The sequence below is a fragment of the Pyrgilauda ruficollis genome, unplaced genomic scaffold (assembly GCF_017590135.1).
Source record: "Pyrgilauda ruficollis isolate IOZ18807 unplaced genomic scaffold, ASM1759013v1 scaffold4, whole genome shotgun sequence".
Classification (NCBI taxonomy): Eukaryota; Metazoa; Chordata; class Aves; order Passeriformes; family Passeridae; genus Pyrgilauda; species Pyrgilauda ruficollis.
In genome coordinates, this window is record NW_024525489.1 from 11,188,094 (window position 1) to 11,207,393 (window position 19,300).

At 33.8% G+C, this 19,300-nt stretch overlaps 1 protein-coding gene across 1 annotated transcript in view; it reads right to left on the bottom strand.

Moving 5' to 3' along the window:
• Positions 1–19,300, bottom strand: part of DNAH8 (dynein axonemal heavy chain 8) — a 112,120-nt gene that overhangs the window by 54,226 nt on the left and 38,594 nt on the right. The window contains exons 31-49 of the mRNA XM_041477031.1: positions 18,509–18,646; positions 17,072–17,312; positions 15,862–16,061; positions 15,344–15,497; positions 15,088–15,251; positions 14,840–14,942; positions 14,183–14,287; positions 13,730–13,891; positions 11,665–11,889; positions 10,566–10,738; positions 8,726–8,904; positions 6,825–7,012; positions 5,893–5,979; positions 5,684–5,791; positions 4,757–4,891; positions 3,967–4,128; positions 3,188–3,434; positions 1,622–1,863; positions 1,399–1,539 (exon numbers count right to left, since the gene is read on the bottom strand). Of these exons, the coding sequence (XP_041332965.1) occupies positions 1,399–1,539; positions 1,622–1,863; positions 3,188–3,434; positions 3,967–4,128; positions 4,757–4,891; positions 5,684–5,791; positions 5,893–5,979; positions 6,825–7,012; positions 8,726–8,904; positions 10,566–10,738; positions 11,665–11,889; positions 13,730–13,891; positions 14,183–14,287; positions 14,840–14,942; positions 15,088–15,251; positions 15,344–15,497; positions 15,862–16,061; positions 17,072–17,312; positions 18,509–18,646 (3,154 nt within the window). The remainder of the gene's footprint in view (positions 1–1,398; positions 1,540–1,621; positions 1,864–3,187; positions 3,435–3,966; positions 4,129–4,756; positions 4,892–5,683; positions 5,792–5,892; positions 5,980–6,824; positions 7,013–8,725; positions 8,905–10,565; positions 10,739–11,664; positions 11,890–13,729; positions 13,892–14,182; positions 14,288–14,839; positions 14,943–15,087; positions 15,252–15,343; positions 15,498–15,861; positions 16,062–17,071; positions 17,313–18,508; positions 18,647–19,300) is intronic.

Sequence of the window (19,300 nt, forward strand, 5' to 3'; positions counted from 1 at the left end):
ATTGCTAAAGAAATGTAAGACCCAACAAATCAGGAGGCTGATAAGGTACAGGGCTTCTGCATAGAGACTACTGATGGCAAAGCTGGGATTTTAAGCTACAAGTAGGGTAAAAATCTCTGGTATCACTGGCTCTTAGATAACACAAGCATGGAGGCCTGCTAAGAGTTATTTACTTTGTCACAGATGTGACAGACACATACTAAAGATTTTCATTCACACAAAGAAACATTCAATACAGCCTAAATCAGGGAAATATTTCCCTGATCAAGTGGCATGAATAGAGCACTGACTTGCTGACGCTTCCTAACAAGCACTAATCAAAAATAACAGAAAATTTTGATCACAGAAAAAATCTTCCATGAAGACAAGCTCAGTTCAGTCAGAGGTTTCACAGATAAGAAATGTAGAAGAAAAATAATACCTCTTTCAAAAATGTTGTGCATTGCACATCATAAAGTGGTTAGTTCAATTGCTTCTGCCTGGGGACTTTAAAGATACTCTACTTGCATTTAATACTGCACAGTTAAGCTCTCCAGCATTTACTGTGGCTATTACATTGCAGTAAAATACTTCACAATCTAGAAAATCTGAAACTAACTCTCTAATGAACAATAAAAAGATACTGGGTGCAAATTTGGTAGTTTGACATTAAACTGGAGGGCTATCCAAAACATTATCATATCTAGACTCTTCTTCAAGGGCACCACCGAATTTTTTATGATTGTGTCAAAATAAAAGGGAGATTACATGGACAAATGGAAAGTCTGGAAACTTAGAATCTGCAGATGACAACAGACTCATAAACAAATCAACTGTAGAGATGCAGTATAGGACTGACAGTCTTGCAAAATCTGCCAAACACATATTTATATTATTAATAAATCACTGATACAGTTTGTACTTCACTCAAGGTAGAATTCCAACTGATAGGAAAGAAGAGGCAAAAATGACTACATTGACCTTGAAAGAGCTGATGGACAGAATAACACCTATTACATCTGAAGATAAAAAGATAAATAGAATTATTCTTCCCACTCTTTGCTGACACTGCCAGTAGAGATATAGTGACCCTTAAGACAATGTTGCGGTACTAAAAGAACCAAAATGAATCCACTAGCTTATGAAATACATGCTTCTGGAAATTTACTGAAGCCTGCAAATTCCAGTCATTAGAACACTCTCTACTATGAAGTAGTAGAGAGAAGAAAAATTTTCTTCTGCACATCTTCACACTTCCTCTTACATTGCCCAATAAACAAATATTGATTTTGAGATATTCTTTGTTAGTTGACAATATTTTCAAGCTAAATTTTATGGCTATCAAATGTTCTCCTTACTATTCCTGCACTTTTACTACTGTCAGTCAATTCATACAGACTCATACAGTATCTCTTTTACCTGCATAATGTAGTTACATTCCAGAAGCTCCATTTTGGGGTTAAGGTTTAGTTTCATATATGTATATGCTGGCTCAAAGATTCTGTCATACAAGCTTTGCAAAAGTTCAGCTTCCTGAGCAGTACGTTTTTTCAGCCATGCCTGAAAAAAACATCCACAATAATGTTCTGTATAAAAGGTATATCAAGGTATAATAAGGAGCAGCCAGCAATAATTACCTTACCTGCAATATTGGCCTCCAGCTGAGGACAGAAGAACTGATGAAGACCATACCCATTCGAGAAACTGTCGCTGGAGAGGCATTCTCAATGTTATGGACCTCAAATAACAGTTTACATGAAGGAGACATAGGGATTCGATCTCCATTTGCAAGAGTGAGGGTCTTGTTATCATCCAAAACTGAATTTAAATTCTCGATCCAGATTGCATCTACAGGACCATCTAAAACCAGAAACACATTTTCACCTGGAAAAATAATCAAAAGAGAGATAGCTCATATCACATTGCTGAAAAATCAAGAAAATAAGTGTACAAAAGATGGTTTGGAACTTAAATGTCATATAAAATTTATTTTAATAATTGTAATTTCTGCCATCTATATGGTGAATAAATTGCATACTTAATTAAGGAAATATTTTTGAAAAAATTGGTAGCAAATGAGGGTGCAATTGTATCTTTATAGTGTTGGCTTGCTGCCAGATAGAAACTGTTCTGCTCTCTTTCTCTACCCTCCTTCAACAGGACAGAAGGAGACAATACAGTGAAAATGTTTGTGGGTTGAGATAAAGACTGGAAGATCACTTGTCAGCCATCATGGGCAAACAGAGTCACCTTGGAAAACATTGTTTTATTGCAAATTAACATAAATTTGGATGATGAGAAGCAAAGACAAACACCTAGAACACCTTTACCCCACTCCATTTTCTTTCTCCAGATGCAATCTCTTTCTCTACAACCTAATCTAACTCTTCCTTCTTCCTCCTCCTGCCACAACCCTACTCCAGCAGCACAGGGAGGTTGGAGAATTTGTTGTTTTGTTGCTAAAGTAAGGGTTCTTTGAGCAACCTCAACAAGAAACATTGAATATTCACAGATCTCTGTCAAGTTAAGGAGAACTATACACAATCCTCTGTTCTTAAAATTTGGTTGTTTTTCTTATACTTTGAAATATAAACATCGATGTAAGTACCTATGTTTTGGCAATTAAATTTTAGAATTCCAGCTTCATTTGGAATACAGAAATTTTCTAATAGAGAAAACATATGCATTTCCTATGTAAGAAATTCTGTCTTTTAAAATTAAAAAACCCCTGTCTTTTAAAATTAACATCCTTCTAAGAAGGTTCCCTAGAAGAATTCCCTTTCTTTAATATATTTATTTTTTTCAGATACAAATGAAACATTGCGAAAAGGAATTTCAGTATGCCAATCCTAAAATACTGGAATATTAATATGGGCAATCAATGTATGTAAAACCATGACAATAATATTATTATAAAGATAGTGCCATTAGAATAAGTTAATCTAATTTATGATTTATCAACTTCCAAGTAACACATCTATACTGTAGAAGAGAAGTGGCAAGAAAATTATCTTTTTTTTTTTTAAATGTAGATATACTACTGAAATAATAAATCTTTAAACTGGTGTCCTTTCTTAAGAGGTGTAATCTCATCTCATATGTCCTCTATGGTTTTCCTCAAGAGGAACATTTGTGAATTCAATATGCTTTTTTCAATGTATCATTCAAGATACATTTTCATGATACCAAATGAGAAGTATTTACATACCCTTTTTGGTTTTCAGTGTTTTCCTCCACAGAGTAGAAAAGATTCCATCTGTCCAGTCATTAGTTGCAGCATCTAGTTTTCCAAACATCTGAGGAGCAGTAATGGCTTTGGGGTTCATGCGCATTTCCTTATGAGGTTGGCCACATTCCGTGAGTGCTCTCATTAATATAGTTATGACCATTGTTTTTCCAGATCCACTAGGTCCAAGTGTCATCAACCCATGACGTACCAGATTAGTTTCATACAACTATTAACAAAATCAAAATAAAATATTTCCATTTAAAAATAAAATAAAAATAAAAATAAACACATGCTTTAGAAAGATTTCTTTCTTGCCCTTAGTAGTGATTAAGATGTATTAGATATACAAGTCATATGCTCAGAATTTAATTTAGCATGCATTTGCAGAATGATAGTGATTTGTGGAAGAGTACATATCTTCAGTTCCTAATCTTTTTAGTGCTAAGCAAGTATACTATAAATGGTTCACAGAACGAAATCTTACCTAAACTTTTTTAAGCAGCTGAAAACTGTTTTACGAGATTTGAAAAAGGGTTTTCTGTTTTATTTAAAAGGAAAAATTAATAGTAGCAAAGCATTAATACTACAGAAGTGTGAATAATTACTACAGTCTGAAATACCTGTGTATATGAAACAAACATAGGGACTACACTTCCTCCAGAACTGGGTGCAGGCTCTTGGGTAAGACAGTGGTCTAGCCACAAACACATTGTTCTGACTCCTGATTGTGAAGAATGCTTTAGAAAAAAAAGTTTTACCTGAACAAGCTTAAGATTCCACGGTGGATGGTTAATCAATCCTGCCTCTTCAACCTGATGAGCTACTGCAGCCTGAAGCTCATCATAGGTACTGCTGTCCAGCTGCAACCCCGGGAAGAGATCATTGATAAGACTCAGAAACAAAGGCTCATCTTCATCTATCTGAAACAAAAAATGTTATGGAATGTTTAAAGGATGGTTATTCAAAGAACGTTTCCAAATCAAAATTAGTCTCTGTTTTAAAAAAAAAAGCAGTAATAACATACTTTCAAGATACAGATGTTTACAGACAGCTAACAGGAGAGCTTGCTACGAAAACAGCATTTTGAAAATGTCATCCACAAGCCATGCAAAAGAGAAATTCAGAATTGAAGGAAATTTCCCACTGAGTAGACACTGCAGTCTATTTATAAAATTGATTTTTAAACTACTTGCAGTATGTATTGGAAAGAAGATCCCATCTGGAAAGAAATCTTTAAAAGTCTGATTTAGTGGATACTCATTATTCAATTTACTTATGGTACAGTGGTCAGTCTGTGCACAAGTCAGTACACTGAAAGTCACATGCAGAGGTAAGCCTTAATATTAATCTGTTTGAACCTTTGTATAATGAACACTGTTTAGAAGTCTAATAAACTTTCTATGCTTTTTAATGATAACATGAAGGTTATCATGTTTCATTTTTTAAAGAAAAGAACATTTGAGATTTTTTCTGATCTCATACAAAACCCATGAAATATCTATTAGGCTTGCCTCTACATGGTGCTAAAATATTAAATTAGATTCTTACCAGCTTAGAAAGATTCATATCTCTTAACCCTCTCATGACAATACTTAATTCGCCTTCGTTTGGCCTGGCTCTCTTTTGAGCTCCGAGAGTTCTCAGTACTGAAAGGATATTCCTCAGACCAAAGTCATAATGGACCTAGAGAGTGGAAGAAGGCTTATGTATCAGTCACAAATTCTCTAGATTTATTTCATCAATATATCAACCTCTACTTGCATATTTACTTGTATGTTGCAGTTGTCCTGCCTGGAAAAGGTAGCTAAAATAGGAATTGTTGATGCTGTTTAGGAATTATTCTGTTCAAATAAATGAAGGATAATAAAGCTGTTTTTAGGAAGATGTGTTTGTGCTATAAGGTTTTTCTTTCCTAATTTAAATTTAATTGATTTAACCATTTATCATGCCATATAGACAAAATTTTATAGCTCTGAATAACAGGGTTCTAAAAAACTGATAGTTCCATTCTAGAACATGTCTTTTCAACTAAGGCGTCTTTAGGCACAGACTTCAGATAAAGGCAGTGCTATGGGGACATGAACAACTTAAATCAAACTAGACGTTTCTCCTGCGGTTTCCATTTTCCAATTTCCAACTACTTAGCCTAGCCCTAGATAATTCTTACAAAAAAAAAATTGTATGACTGGGATGGTTTTTGTCTGGCTGACATGTTTAGACAGAGAACATCATGCACTTGCAACTAACTAAAAAGCATAATTTTTAACAAAAAAGGTGCATATACAACAACATATTCATGAATTAATGTAGTAATTTATTCAGAAATTTTACAGAGGCATTTGTTTAAATTACATTTAAAGTACTTCAATATTTTGTAAAAGGCACAGAAGTGATGTTTCAGAAACAATTTGCATAACCCAAAAAGTAGGAGGTTTTACTATGTAAATACAAAGAAAAAAGAATACATAACATTACCTGCTTAGTGAGCTGTTCCTCACAAAGTTTATAAAGAACAAAGAATTTCTTAGCCAAGACCACATTATCAATAAATCCATAACTTGCAAGTTTAACCCTTATAATTATCTGAAATACAAATATATGTAGAAATTCTGTTAGGTTCTCCTGAAGAAAGGTCAGCAAATTAAAATACATTTTTTTCCTTTCAGTTCAGTCAGGCATTATACCTGTCTATCTGGAACCATCATTGCAACACTTCTAAACTGTACTTTGAGATTTTCTGGTAGTTCTTGACGTCCAGCATATCCAGGATTCTAAACAAGAAAACATAATGCATCATTATTATTTGCAATAGTCAAAATAGTTTCCTTTTTATTGTTCAATTAAAATAAATGCACATATAAATACTTAGAGCAGTTTGGAGTTAGAAGTCTTGCCTATCAATTACTGTAATTTTAATCTCCCATAAAGTAATCTTGGATTGCCATCTGCCTTGGCATTAGGAAACATACCCTGTAAAATTTCCTGCCCATGAGATTACAGGAAATAGTGCTATGAAGCCTCAAGAATCCTATGGCCACAAGACAGCATATCCTGAAAGTTAATATTACAGGAGACTGAAGAATTTTTACATATCCATGTAGGTACCCATTAGTCAAGACCTGTGTCCCTGAAAAATATATTTCTTATATCTCCTTCTTTAGGTGAATGTTCTTTTTCTCCCCCCTCCCTACAGTATCTTTCTCATTAATACTGTTAAAGTATTAATACTATTAAACTATTAATGCATTAATATTATTAAAACATTAATGAATTATTAATGCATTATTATTATTAGCATTATTAAAGATATGGTAGTGAAGCATATTAATGTTTCAGTCCTCTCAGTGAGCACAGAGAATTCTGCAAGTTTGGTCAAACTCTTAGTCTGCACAGTGAATAGCAATTCAGCAATGAAGGAACATAATTAGGAACCCTTCCCATAATATTAAAGTCAAAATGAAGGCATGCCATTCATGAATAATCGTATTATTTATGTTTTGTGCACTTTAATTCTGTAGTGACATCATTTTATTAATAAAACCAGTTATTTCCACTGTGTCACTTAACCTCTACGTATTATGGTTTGCCACTTCTTTGAAATTATTACTACACTCACCATAGTTAGAAAAATTCCAAACTCTGGATTTAAATCCACACAGTCTCCATCAGAAAAAATGAACTGCTTTTTTTTTTCTTTTCTTGCTGTTAAAATAATATAGATTTGTTGTGCTGCTACTGACAAGACAGGCAACTCAATTCGATTGAATTCATCAAAACATCCCCAAGATCCAGACTGTGCAAGACCTAAAGCAGGGAAAGAAAAAAATATTATCTCTTGTCCTTCATGCATATTTGAATATCTGAACTAAATGACTTTTCCTGCAAGTAATTAAATCATACTAGTTTTATTTATTGCCCTGTGGCCAAGGTCTATCTTCCTCCAATCCACCTGACTTCTTCCATATCTGTCCGAATTAATATTAGTTGATTTATACGCGATGCTTAAAAGGGAATCAAAGTCTGAAAAAATATTTTTATATTTTGGGCATTTGGTAAATATTTTTATAGATCATTCTGTGAATGTAGCCTTTTATTGTAGAGCACTATTCAATTATTTGCAAAAAGCTGTACTCTTAGTCTAAAAAATTAAAAATAAGTGACTTAGAGCTACAAAACATTAGTCCTAAATGTCACCAAAAAGTCACTATTTTTTTTTTTTACCATTTTAAGTCCCCACTAAACAAGTTTCTCATAATATTACAGGATATTAACAACATTCAAAGCGTGGATATGTCTATGAAAGAAAGAGAGAAACCCAGAGAAAGAAAAATAAATGGAAAGAGAAATCTAGAAGTACTGTATTAATAACAAGAATATTTTTTGTACAAGATTATTTTCACAGCTGCCTAATTTCTGTTTGGAAAAGTAACATGTATGCAGTAGCACCTAAGAGAATTGTTTTTCCTTTCACAATGTTTTATAAGAAAGGTTCTAATAGCATTTTTTCCCAAATGATATTAAAGTACCAGCAAGCCATGTTTTTCTTTCATGTATACTGAAAGCTTTCTATTTAATTGTGAATAATTTATGCAAGTCATTCAGGGTTTATTTGTGTTGTACAGTTAAGACTAAATCACTTTAAACACATTCTGTCATGGATTTTGTCACTCAAAGATTTTCTAAAATTTTAATGACTTTCAAATAAGCAATATGTGTATAAACCCCCAGCTTTAGCCACTTTTATATCTCTTGCTTCCCAATACATACAATACCATTACTCTGAAAAATGAGGTGACAGAAATCTGTCAAGTTCAAGTCCCTTACTTAGACCAGAATAACCCCATGCAGCAGTACAAGCTCTGTGCTGACTGCATTGCAGAGCAGTTCTGCAGAAAATGACGCGCTGGTGCATTTACCAGCTAATTAAGCATGAATCAGAACTATGCCCTTGCAGCAAGGGAAGCCAGCTGCATACTGGGCAACAGCGTGGCCTGCAGGGTGAGGCATATCAGTGTTCACCTCTACTCAGCACTTGTGAGGCAGCAGCTGGAGTACCATGCTCACTGGGGTTTCCCAGTAGGGGAGAGACATTGGTACATTTGCACGAGTGCACCCAGGGGTTGCTGTGATCGTCAGTGCCTGGAGGGAGGACATGACACAGTGGGAGAGGCTGAGAGAACAGCATTTGCTGAGCCTGAAGAGAAAGCAAAGGGAAAAGCCTATTGCTGTTGAGAGCTAGATAACAGGAAGCACTGAGAGTCAGGCTTCTTTCAGAGGTGCAGAGGAAGAAGAGAAGACAACGGACATGTGTTTCAATGTGGAAGATTCCAAGGCAGAGGAAGTATAAAAAATGTGATGAGAATGATCAAAACACTTGAGCAGAGGTGTTGCAGAATATCCATCCCTGGAGACAGTCAAAACCCAAAACAAATAAGGTACTGAGTGAGCACCCTGCTCTACCTGCACCTGCTAAATGACCTGTGGAAGCCTCCTCTATCCTACAGGAAGAAATCTTACCTTTGAAAATCCTGCCCAAACCTCTAAAGTCCATTTGATCAGAGCAGTTAAAAACTACTACGTATTTTCCCAGAGCCTTTCCCATGTCTTTTGTTGTTTCTGTTTTACCAGTTCCAGCTGGTCCTGCTGGAGCTCCTCCCATGTTCATTCCCAAAGCTTGTGCTAAAGTTATATAGCACCTACAAATATAAATTGATGTCAATCTCTTAAATTATATTAAATATATAAATGCATATATATATAAAATACAGATCAAATTATGTAATAGATTTTACAGCCCCTATGTTGAAATGTTACTTCTTCATAAAGCAATCCCATGGATTTCAGTGCAAGAAGTTCAGAAAGGTAAAAGGCACAAAATGTAACATTTAAACACTACTTATAAAAGAAAAAAAAAAACAACAAATCAAACAAACAACAAAAGAAACAAGCCCTGGTGTTAACAAGTAAAAAAATCAATGTACATCCCATAAAGGTATTTCTCATTAACTTTTCTGGCAGCTGTAAAGAGCACATTCTGCTGTTGAATTCTGCTATGCCATCATATTTTGCAGCATACTAACCTGTATACTTTTAATTATGTTACCTTTGACTAAATCCTCAAGAGTTAAAGAATAAGGATATATGCATGGCCCCTTCCCAGGCTATGCATAAGAAATAGTTACAATTCTACGAAAAAAAGAACCCAAAGCTTTTCCCCCTTTCTTAAGTCTTAAAAGGTCTAGATTACAGTTTTACTTATACATGAACCTTAGTTATGACTTTCATTCATGGCAAGGCATAGAAGAGTAATGCTAAAGGAATTAAGCAATGGAGTATCTTCATTGTCAAATCAACACAGTTTGGACACATTCTAAATGAAGCACTTCTGGTTTTAATCCATAATTGAACAGAGTTTTATAAGTAACTAGTTCCTCAATTTAGTTTGAATCACTGTAATTTATTATGCCCAACTTGCACTGCAGGAACTTTCTTGCTTTCTATACAATAAGGAGCTCCGAAGTGACAGGAAGGCTTTCTCTTTGCCATTCTACTTCCATCAATTTTGGGGTAGAGTTTAACAATTTCACATCAAAAATACTCAGTTACTGAGGGCAATACAGTTCACTGCAGAAATCTACTGAACTTTCTATATTGTCACAATAGCAGCTCTACCTCTTCTGGAGAAATAAAAGTATTTAAAAAGTCATAGAAGCACATACACCACACAGATATCAAAGTAAATGATTGTAGATTGAAAGTAGTTTTTATTCCTCGAAGGGATCTTTTTGCAAGTGAAGTATCTCTTGGTCTTCTATTTTTTCATTTGGTTTAAAATGATATCTCAAGAAAGGATCAAAGGGAGAAATAATTTGGACAGGGAAGGAAGCAAAGATATTCCCAAGAGGAAAAAGGAAATACAGTTCTTTGTTAAGCCACATTTGAAACAAAATGACCATTTACTTGCTTGGTCACAGAAGAAGAAAGGTGAGTGCACACAGCTTTTTCTTAGACTTTCAAAGAAGTCATAGAATCTCTTATTACAAAATTTGAAATATTTGACCTAAACTTCTCTTCAGTATACTGCTAAACTATATGTTACTATATAACCTTAAAACAATGAATTTCTGTTATTAAATGTTATTTTAAAGACTGTGATGAAGGCAGTGATAAAGGAATTAGTAAGTGTACAGAGTAGCAAGACTCTATTTTACCTTTTCTAAAAGAGTATATTAAGCAAATGTATGAGAATGCTTTCAGTCCACACTGTACTTAACTCAGAGTGTGTCTCTTTAGAAATAAATATTAAATAAACACTATAGATATTAAAAGTATTCCTTATCTATAATTGCTTTCTAACCTGTCTGTAAGAGGTGTTATAACCAGACGATCAGTGCAACCCAGAAATTCATTTTGGTAAATAAAATCAACATCTGTAATTCCTACGATGACTTGATCATAATCCTCTTTATAGTAGAATCTAGACTGCTTTAACCACTCAAAATCAGTTGGTGATTTGATGTTCATTTTTACCTTAAAAGAAAGTAAAAGTATGTGTTATAACCAAGCATCTACACATACTGCCTTTACCAACTGTGATAAAATGCTTATTTGTATGTGAATAATGAGTGATTACTTAGTTCCTGTGTAAGTAAACTTATATACAATAAGCATGATATAACATGTTAGGACGTATGCTAAACTGATATTAAAAAAACCTCCTGACGGCTTAACCCAATCATCCCAACATCTGTGTTGTCAAATAAATCTGAAACTGCTTTGGTAGGGCAGTCCACTTTCCAAGTGAGAAATGCAAATAGCATACTGCTAAATCCTCCAAACACATTGCAGCAAAGGATGTGATGAGGAAAGGACTGAGGCAGAGAAGAAAATGCTGTAAAACCTAAACAGCCTCTGGAAATATGTGAGGGACAGTGTTGAATGATGCCATTCCCCAAAGAATGAAGGAACGGTAACAATTTAGCACAGTCCCCAAAGTTCAAGTGTAGGATTGCATCTGATGATTTTAGTGGGTTGTTTGTTTGAGTTCTATGTAGTCTCCTTAGGAACATGCAGCCGTGTGCCAGCTGAGATTCTGTAAAGTCATGAGGAAATGATGTTACAGTTACCCTCAGCAGTCTCAGCTTCTTAAGTTATGTAACTAAGAGTAGTCCAACTTTTTCCAAAGAAAGGAAATACTTTGTTTTGTCTATCAAAAAAAAGCTCTATAGGAAGACATGTAAAATTTAAATATTCTAGGAAAAGTGTAAACATTTGGCGAAAATATTTAGTCGACAGAACTAATGTTATTTTATTTTAAGCAAAATTGTATTATTTTTACTGTGGTGAGATTATGGACATTTCTTACATATGCATACACATGTAATTGTAGCTACCACACATAAGAAAGAGTATTATGATAGAAAATGCATTTAGTTGTCAGAAATCAAAATCTATACCAAGTCATCAAAAATATCACGCTGATGCACATGTATGGTAATAAGTGTTTCAAATTTCACTCTCTCAAACTTGGAAAGATCCTGTGTGGTCTGGCCAATCAATGTATTCAGAATATCCAGAAATCTAGCATTGGTTACATCCATGATTTTTTTGTCATCCTTAGCATTGCGTAGAGCTTCTTCTCCATCACGTGTCCACAATATCTGAATTCCCAGTAATCCAACCTAAAAATGTAATACATGAAAAATATACAAACTCATCACTTGTTGAACTCTAGCTGTGTTACAGAAGGCTTAGTTATTACAGGAATCATAAATTATGGTGTAGACAGCTCCAAAATATCACTACATCCAACATGACTCTATCCCACCAGGTCACCTTGGTTGAATTAATTGGCTCTGCTGCACAACCTGCTGAGAAAGCATTTCAAATTTTACAAAAATTTGTCACATTGTGAGATACACTTAAACTAAGGACTAGTGTCAGTTTCCCTTCTAATCCTTTAGAGGACTCCAGTAATACAGACCTAAACTGGCTCTGGGGGGAGATCTTCTGAAAATTTTCCATTCCCAATTTGTAACTTGTAATTAAAGAACATTAAATTGCTGGGAATTTTCACTGAACATGGGATGGTTTGCCTTCTAACATTCTGTCATGCCCAGAGTAAAGCCTAGAGCACATTGAACTACAAGTTATTTTGCTTCCATATAAATCTAAAGAGTTATAGGATGTTGTACATAAATTACTGTTTCAGATTGGTTTTGTTTTACAACACCCACAACAAAAAATGACAGACAATCTCTGTATCCCTTTATTACCCACATTTTTATATTCACAAAGCACCAAGCCCTAAAAATGTCAGTAATCATCTCTTCCTACTTTTCTGGCTCCCTATAACTGTAGTGAGTTCATGGTTACAAGTTTGTGTATTGGAAGACAGCCTCATTATTTTAAATGGTGAGCTATCATATGTAGAGTCTAAAAAAGACAAATTTTAGAATGACCAATTATTCAAAGGAAAACAAAAAATAAATAACATTAATATTTGGATGTGACTATCATGCTATCTATAACTGCAGTTTCTGAGCCAGGAAAAAAGGCAGTTTGAAGGAAACATTTAATTTGTCAGTATTTTGCCCAACTCCTTCTGTAACACAGCTTTTCTTTGTAAAAATTCCTTGGCCAAACCCTTCCAACACAATTTTTTGAACATAAGAACTCAGCAAGATCTTCTTTCTTGCATAAGAAATCAGCAAGATGTGAGAAAAGATCTTTGCAGATGGTAGTAAAACCACATCAAAATGTCTGACATGAAACAAGACAGTCCTTATTTTTTTAAGGTAGGAAAAATTTTCAAATAAACACTGCTGAGACAATACCCAATTACATAATAAATAGAGCTTTATGATAATTCTATTAAATATTTAAATGTATTGATTTTTTTAAAAAATAGCAACATAATAGCTAGTTTAAATATCTGTAGAATTTTTATTAAAAATTACACCCAGCACTGTACCAGTCAGCAAATTACAGATTCAGAATTCATACAGAATGGGAAACAGTTCAATAATTTTAAATGAAATTTATGAATTATCAGTAAGATGGAGGAGTTTCTAGAATCTTTCAACATAGCCTTGTACTATGACTGCATTATCATAGTGACAAATATACGAACTATGAGGTAAATATTGTAAATTATGAGAAAAATAATCATAATCATAGCTCTTACAATCTTAAATTATGAGATAGATCAATCTACACATGCAATTTTATTTGCAGCTGAAAGGGATTAAAAATCCGTTACAGAAAATATAAGCTCTACTTTATATTCTCCAAGAGAACTGAAAAAAACCTAAATTTAAAGCAGATGGCAAAAAAATATGATGCTATATACCGGGTATCAAAATCAAAGTGATTTAGGATTACCTTCTGCTAACCAGATCCTTCCCCTTGTTTCTTCTATGAAAACTTCCTCATACAGGAAATCCCACGTGCTCCTTACCTTCCACCTGCCCCCAGACACAACCCAGACTGCAGACACACGTCCACATCTCATATTCTTACCTGTGCTGGGAACTGATTAAGAAAATTCAACAACTGATATCCTGGGTCACTAATTTGGTAAAATGCTGCCCTAATTATGCCATGCAATGACTTCTGCTGCATTTGCAATAAACTCTTCAACCAAATTTCTACTGGTCCTTTTGCAACCACTGGAGTGTCCAGCTGTAAAATTAATGAAAGTAAATGTATAAAATAGAACATATTTACCAACATTCTGCTCAAGAATATGAGTTACTACATAGTTAATAAATTTCTATTCATGACAGCTACAGATTTTACTTCAATTCATATCCAAACAATTTATTTCATGAAGACATATTCTAGTCTTCTTAACAAAAATCCTTGAAATATTTATTTGTAATTAACAGTAATTCACCTTAATACATCTTATATGTTCAATAATAAAATTATTTATCTATTAATGTTTCTAGAAAAAAGAAATCCGATAATTACTGATATTTTTTCTCCTTCTCTTGATATGACTGCCAGTATACGATCATAATCCTTTGCGTGAAACTCTACTTCATTTATGTTGTCAGATATGGAAGTCAGATGTGGCTGTAAGGATAATTCGGAAGTTATTAAATGTAAATATTTAGTATTACCAAACAGAAAAAAAACCCTCAAATAAGGTTATCCTGCAAAATTCATCTGAACCTACAGATTAATTTCTGACCCTCTGTATGTAGCAATTACAGAAATGTTTGTGTAGAATTTTATCTCTGTCTACTCTATTTTCACAGTTTGCAGGGATAATCCAGCAGAGATCAACTGGCTTATCTTAACTGACCCTCAGTAACAATCCACAATGGCTGGAAGAATTTTGCAATATGCAAAGCAGGAAAGACTCACAGGGTCCTTTTATTAGTTTAGCTGGGAAAGGAACCACCAGTAAATGACTTGATCAAACCATGTTCTAGTGTTCTGAATTCTGAAGATTGTTTTGAATTAAAGGGATCCATTTCACATATTTTTAAAGAGTCAAGAGCAAGAAACCAAATTATTTCTCAATCAAACTTTATAAAAAGAAAATGTTTGCATCCCATTTTATTAAATGCTCCTCTGTATTCTATTTTTTTTATAAGTAGAAAAAAATCATTAAGTTTATACCTGAATTGTATGAGAATCACTTGCTTGTCCAAGAATTTCAACAAGTGCAGGATCAGAAATAAAAAAGAATCTTGGAAACAGCAGTCTTTTCTTCTCTAAATATCTTTAAAATTGAACAAGATTTTCATTAAACCATTTCAGGTTGTAATTTTTTCTACATAGGGGTGTAAGTAAGACTGAAATACAATTAATGGTTCATAGAAATTATTTACAATATAGTAAAGCAGTAAAAATCGAACAATTCATACCCTGTAAGTGATTTCTGACATACTTCCAACTGTTCATGTAAATAAGGGAGAAGTTGCTCCATAGTATCATCTCCAACACAGCAGGCAACTACATTTGGGTTTTCATGAGCTCGTTGCATTATTTTTACCCATGATTTGTCAATATTCTGAAAACGCTTTGCTTCCTATATATAGAAAAACCAACGCATAATCCACTGAAAATTATTGCACAGAAATCTTTCAGTACACAATATTAGGCGAGCATTGTAAAGTTTACCTGGGGTAACTCTTTTGCAATATCTCCTGCTACAAAAACAGCTTCAAGATAAATCCAGAGGTTCTGCACAACCAGCCATTCTTCAATTATATGTGAAGAGTTGCTTAGTTTAGAAACCCAGTTCTGAATTTGCTTTTTAAATGCCGTATTGTATCTATAAGTGGAGAGGAGTATAAACTATTTAATTCTAAATAAAGCTATTATAAAATAAATACTTACAATGGTGAAAAATCTCCAAACCCATAACAAACTAGCTCTTGTTTCACTTAGAACAAGAACAACATTATAGCAAGATTTTATCAGCTTGGTTACATTCAAGTATACTGAGATGGACATTGTCTTAACTGAATATTTATTGAAGTCTTTCTCATATGGAGGTTTTTCATTAGGCTTTGTAATATTTTGTTTCATTAAAAAAAAACATTTAATTCAAATTTACTGTTAATTTAGCTCAATAATAGTATTGTTACTATTGCAGTGTATTTCTGAAAATGCCATACATGAACAATGCCAAGTACCTATTGGACAGTAGAGAATCCAGAATCATTAAACTGTCCTCCATCAATATCATAATTTCTGCTGATTCAGTTCCCTTTAATAGTAACTCTCCTCTTGCTTTGAACAGTGAAAAGCTCAGATTTTGGCCTCCCCAGGTTTCAGCCACTTGATGCAGTTTGGCTTCTATATCCTTTTCCTTCATAGCAGATATGCATATATCCTGCAAAGAAAGAACCCCTTTTTAGGCTCTCCAGTCTCATGAAATGAATTTCCTAATACTGCACATCCAATCATAGAATATTAAAAAATGCAAATATCATACTATGAATATTACTCACTCAAATTACTTGTATGGATACCTGAAAAAATCACTTATGGAAATGGATGGATATGTATTTTCTGTGGCTTCACATTTTATTATTTCTGTGTAAAAAAGATTTTTGGATCATAAGTTTTGCAAGGCTGAGGAGGGGTAGTGATTAGACTCGTCACCAGATGAACTCTGACTCTTACCACATTTCAGTTTATAGAGTCACAGAATCTAAGAATAGTTTAAGTTGGAAAGGTCAAGTCCAACATTCTATTCAAATCAGAGCTTAATTAAAAATTAACCAGATCACCTTGGAATGCTTCCATATAAATCAAGTATAGATATAATAAGTTTTTGCATACATATTTACCATATGAAAAATGGAAACTCCACTGAGTTTTCACAAGTTATAGAGGGTGGTCATTTTTTTTTTTGAAGCTGTGTGCTTCAAAAGAAGGCAGAATAATCAAAAGATTACTTCTAATAATCTAGAAAATGTTTTAATATTAGATATTCTTAAGCATGAAGTCCTCATCTAAAATTTCTGATTTACCTACAAAACTATAAAGCAACAACAGAGGTAAAAAATTAGGTGACCATGACCATTTAAAGTTTTGTTTGAGGATTTTTTCCTGCTTACAAAGAGATAAGAAAATCATAAAAAATAATGGGAGGAGGAATGTGAAGAGATTATCTAAAAACAAGGGTCTAGAGATTCCAGCTGCTACCTCTACATTTGCTCACATTGATAAGAGCTTCTCAATAAAACACAGATTGTTTTAAACCAGTATGGTCTGATTGAGAGTCAAAGAATGTAATGAAGTAATTATTTTAAAAGAGAGTAACCGTTTTATAAGCAATCACATTATTTTTGCTGACAATAGAAAAGGAACAGGGAGGGGAAAGACATATGTACCTACCTCAATATCTTCTTTATTTTGAAGAATTGGTGCTTCCATGATGTTTCGAAGGCAAAAGGTCTCAGATTCTACATCAAAAGGATGCCCTGTTGTTTCAGAAATACGATCCCAGTGTCTTTGCTTCATTGCTTTGTCAGACATCATTTCCAGCAAAGAACAACACTCGATAAAATCCTCAATTCTTTTCTTGAGATCTGAAAATGCTTGCCAGTGGTGGAGACCTTTAGGTAGTCTACGGCACCTGCAGTTAAATTAAAGTGATACAGTAGTAAATGTCCCTTCTGTCAAAAATAGAATTGTTTAATCAAGAGTTCAAACAAGGAGATACGAAGTGGGTTGTATTAAGGTCAACATTTCCTATGTCAGCTAGCCTATCTGTTTAGGAAAAACTAATACAATTGCCCTACTTAAAATCACAATATTTAATAGTGTCAAACACTGATATTTCCCCTGAAAATAAAGGAAATAAAAAATGCTGCAGTTTCTGTTAAAACATAGTTATCTCCTGCTTATCATCAGAAACTCTTTATTGGTAAAGAAAAAAAAAAGAAAAATATTAAATTAGTTACATTTCACATATTAAATCATTTTACAAATATAACATTTACTTCAATTCAATAGACATGGTACTTACACACCAATTTGGAGAAAGACATGAAAATGAGATAAACATGACTGCCTCCTCCACTTTTGGTTAATAGTTCTGAAACCATTCACTAATGAAAACTACATATTTCTAGTGTGGAATAAAGCCTGAGAACAGTTAAATAAATATCTACCTCTTTGACCACACTTTTAAAGAGCCAACACACCAAGAACTTACCACAGGAATACCCTACTGCACATGGTAAAGTTTATCTTATGAGGAAAAAACAATAAATCTTTGGTTTTGCATCCATGAACACATATTTCTCTACCTCCCACTGATATGATTTCATATTCCCAGTAATCAGGAACAATACAGCAGCATGTGTGTGGCTTAGAGCTATGTCAGTGCTGGGTGGTTGTCAGTATGTTCGTGTTGGCTAGGTCCCCGATTGATGTCAAACTGGATGTTCAACATCTGCCTGCCTTTCTCTGAGGGAGAAAGAATTTTGTGCCCATTATTCTTGGATGCAAAACTTAAAATCAATGGGCTAATCATCCCAGCTGAAGAACTTGCCTTTTACAAATAAAATTTCAGTCCTCCTAACCTTTCGGCTGGTTTAGCTAATGAGATCGGCACTTCGACAGATCGCATGCCCTTAAGTTATCAAAGCTACAGGAAAAAGGCTGCTTAACTAGAAGTATGGTGGTAATTCATTCCTTCTTGAATAATCTTACTCTTTACAACAAACCTTATTCATGGAGGTTTTGATAAATATATAAATGGCTTTGCTGAACTCACCTAAATCTTAATGCACTTAACATCTGTTACTATTCATACGTTAAACATACCTGGTTTGATAATCCATAAGTTCATTAGTGATTTTTTCAATATCTATCTCTGTCCAAAGTATGTCATAGTAACCATCAATAGTGCTTATTACAGTATCATATAATCCATACAATTTCTGAAGCAAGCCTATCTCCTTCCTGGAAAAAAAGAAGCAATTATGCCAATAATTTCAATCCACTCTCTGGATACCTCACAGTATTTAAATATATGATATATGAAATAATAATACAAAAAATAGGGGTAGACAATTAGAGTATGTTTTTTAATGTAGAAAAGAATACTTCATCAAAAAGAATCCACAAAAAAAGGGCAGATAGTTTGTGCTAAGGACCTAACATCCACACTAAATATATCTGGAGGAAGTTTTGCTTTTGCCTGGTTCTCCAAAACTCCCCTTAGTCCAAACGAAACATAGGTCATCTGCCCTGAGCTGGCTCTGCAGGGCAAAGCAGAGCATGGCAGGTAGAAAAAACCTGTCAATTACTTAGATGCACTCACTGAATCTGAACTGAAACTCTGATCTAAAACCAGACAGAAACAGTGAGATCCTCCTCTGGTGTGAATCATCATCAAACTATTGAAATGACTGGAGCAAAAACTTTAGAATCTGATCATCATTTGTACATCTGCTCAAATAATTCAGACTTTTATAAAAGCTGTAGTTAAATTTTTCTTCTATCACAATAGAATTATCTTTCCTTATATTTTCTTCCTCACTTTCTACCATATCTTAATATATAAATATTTTTTTTACTTCTATTTAAGTCTATAACAGGGCATATTGCTGCATT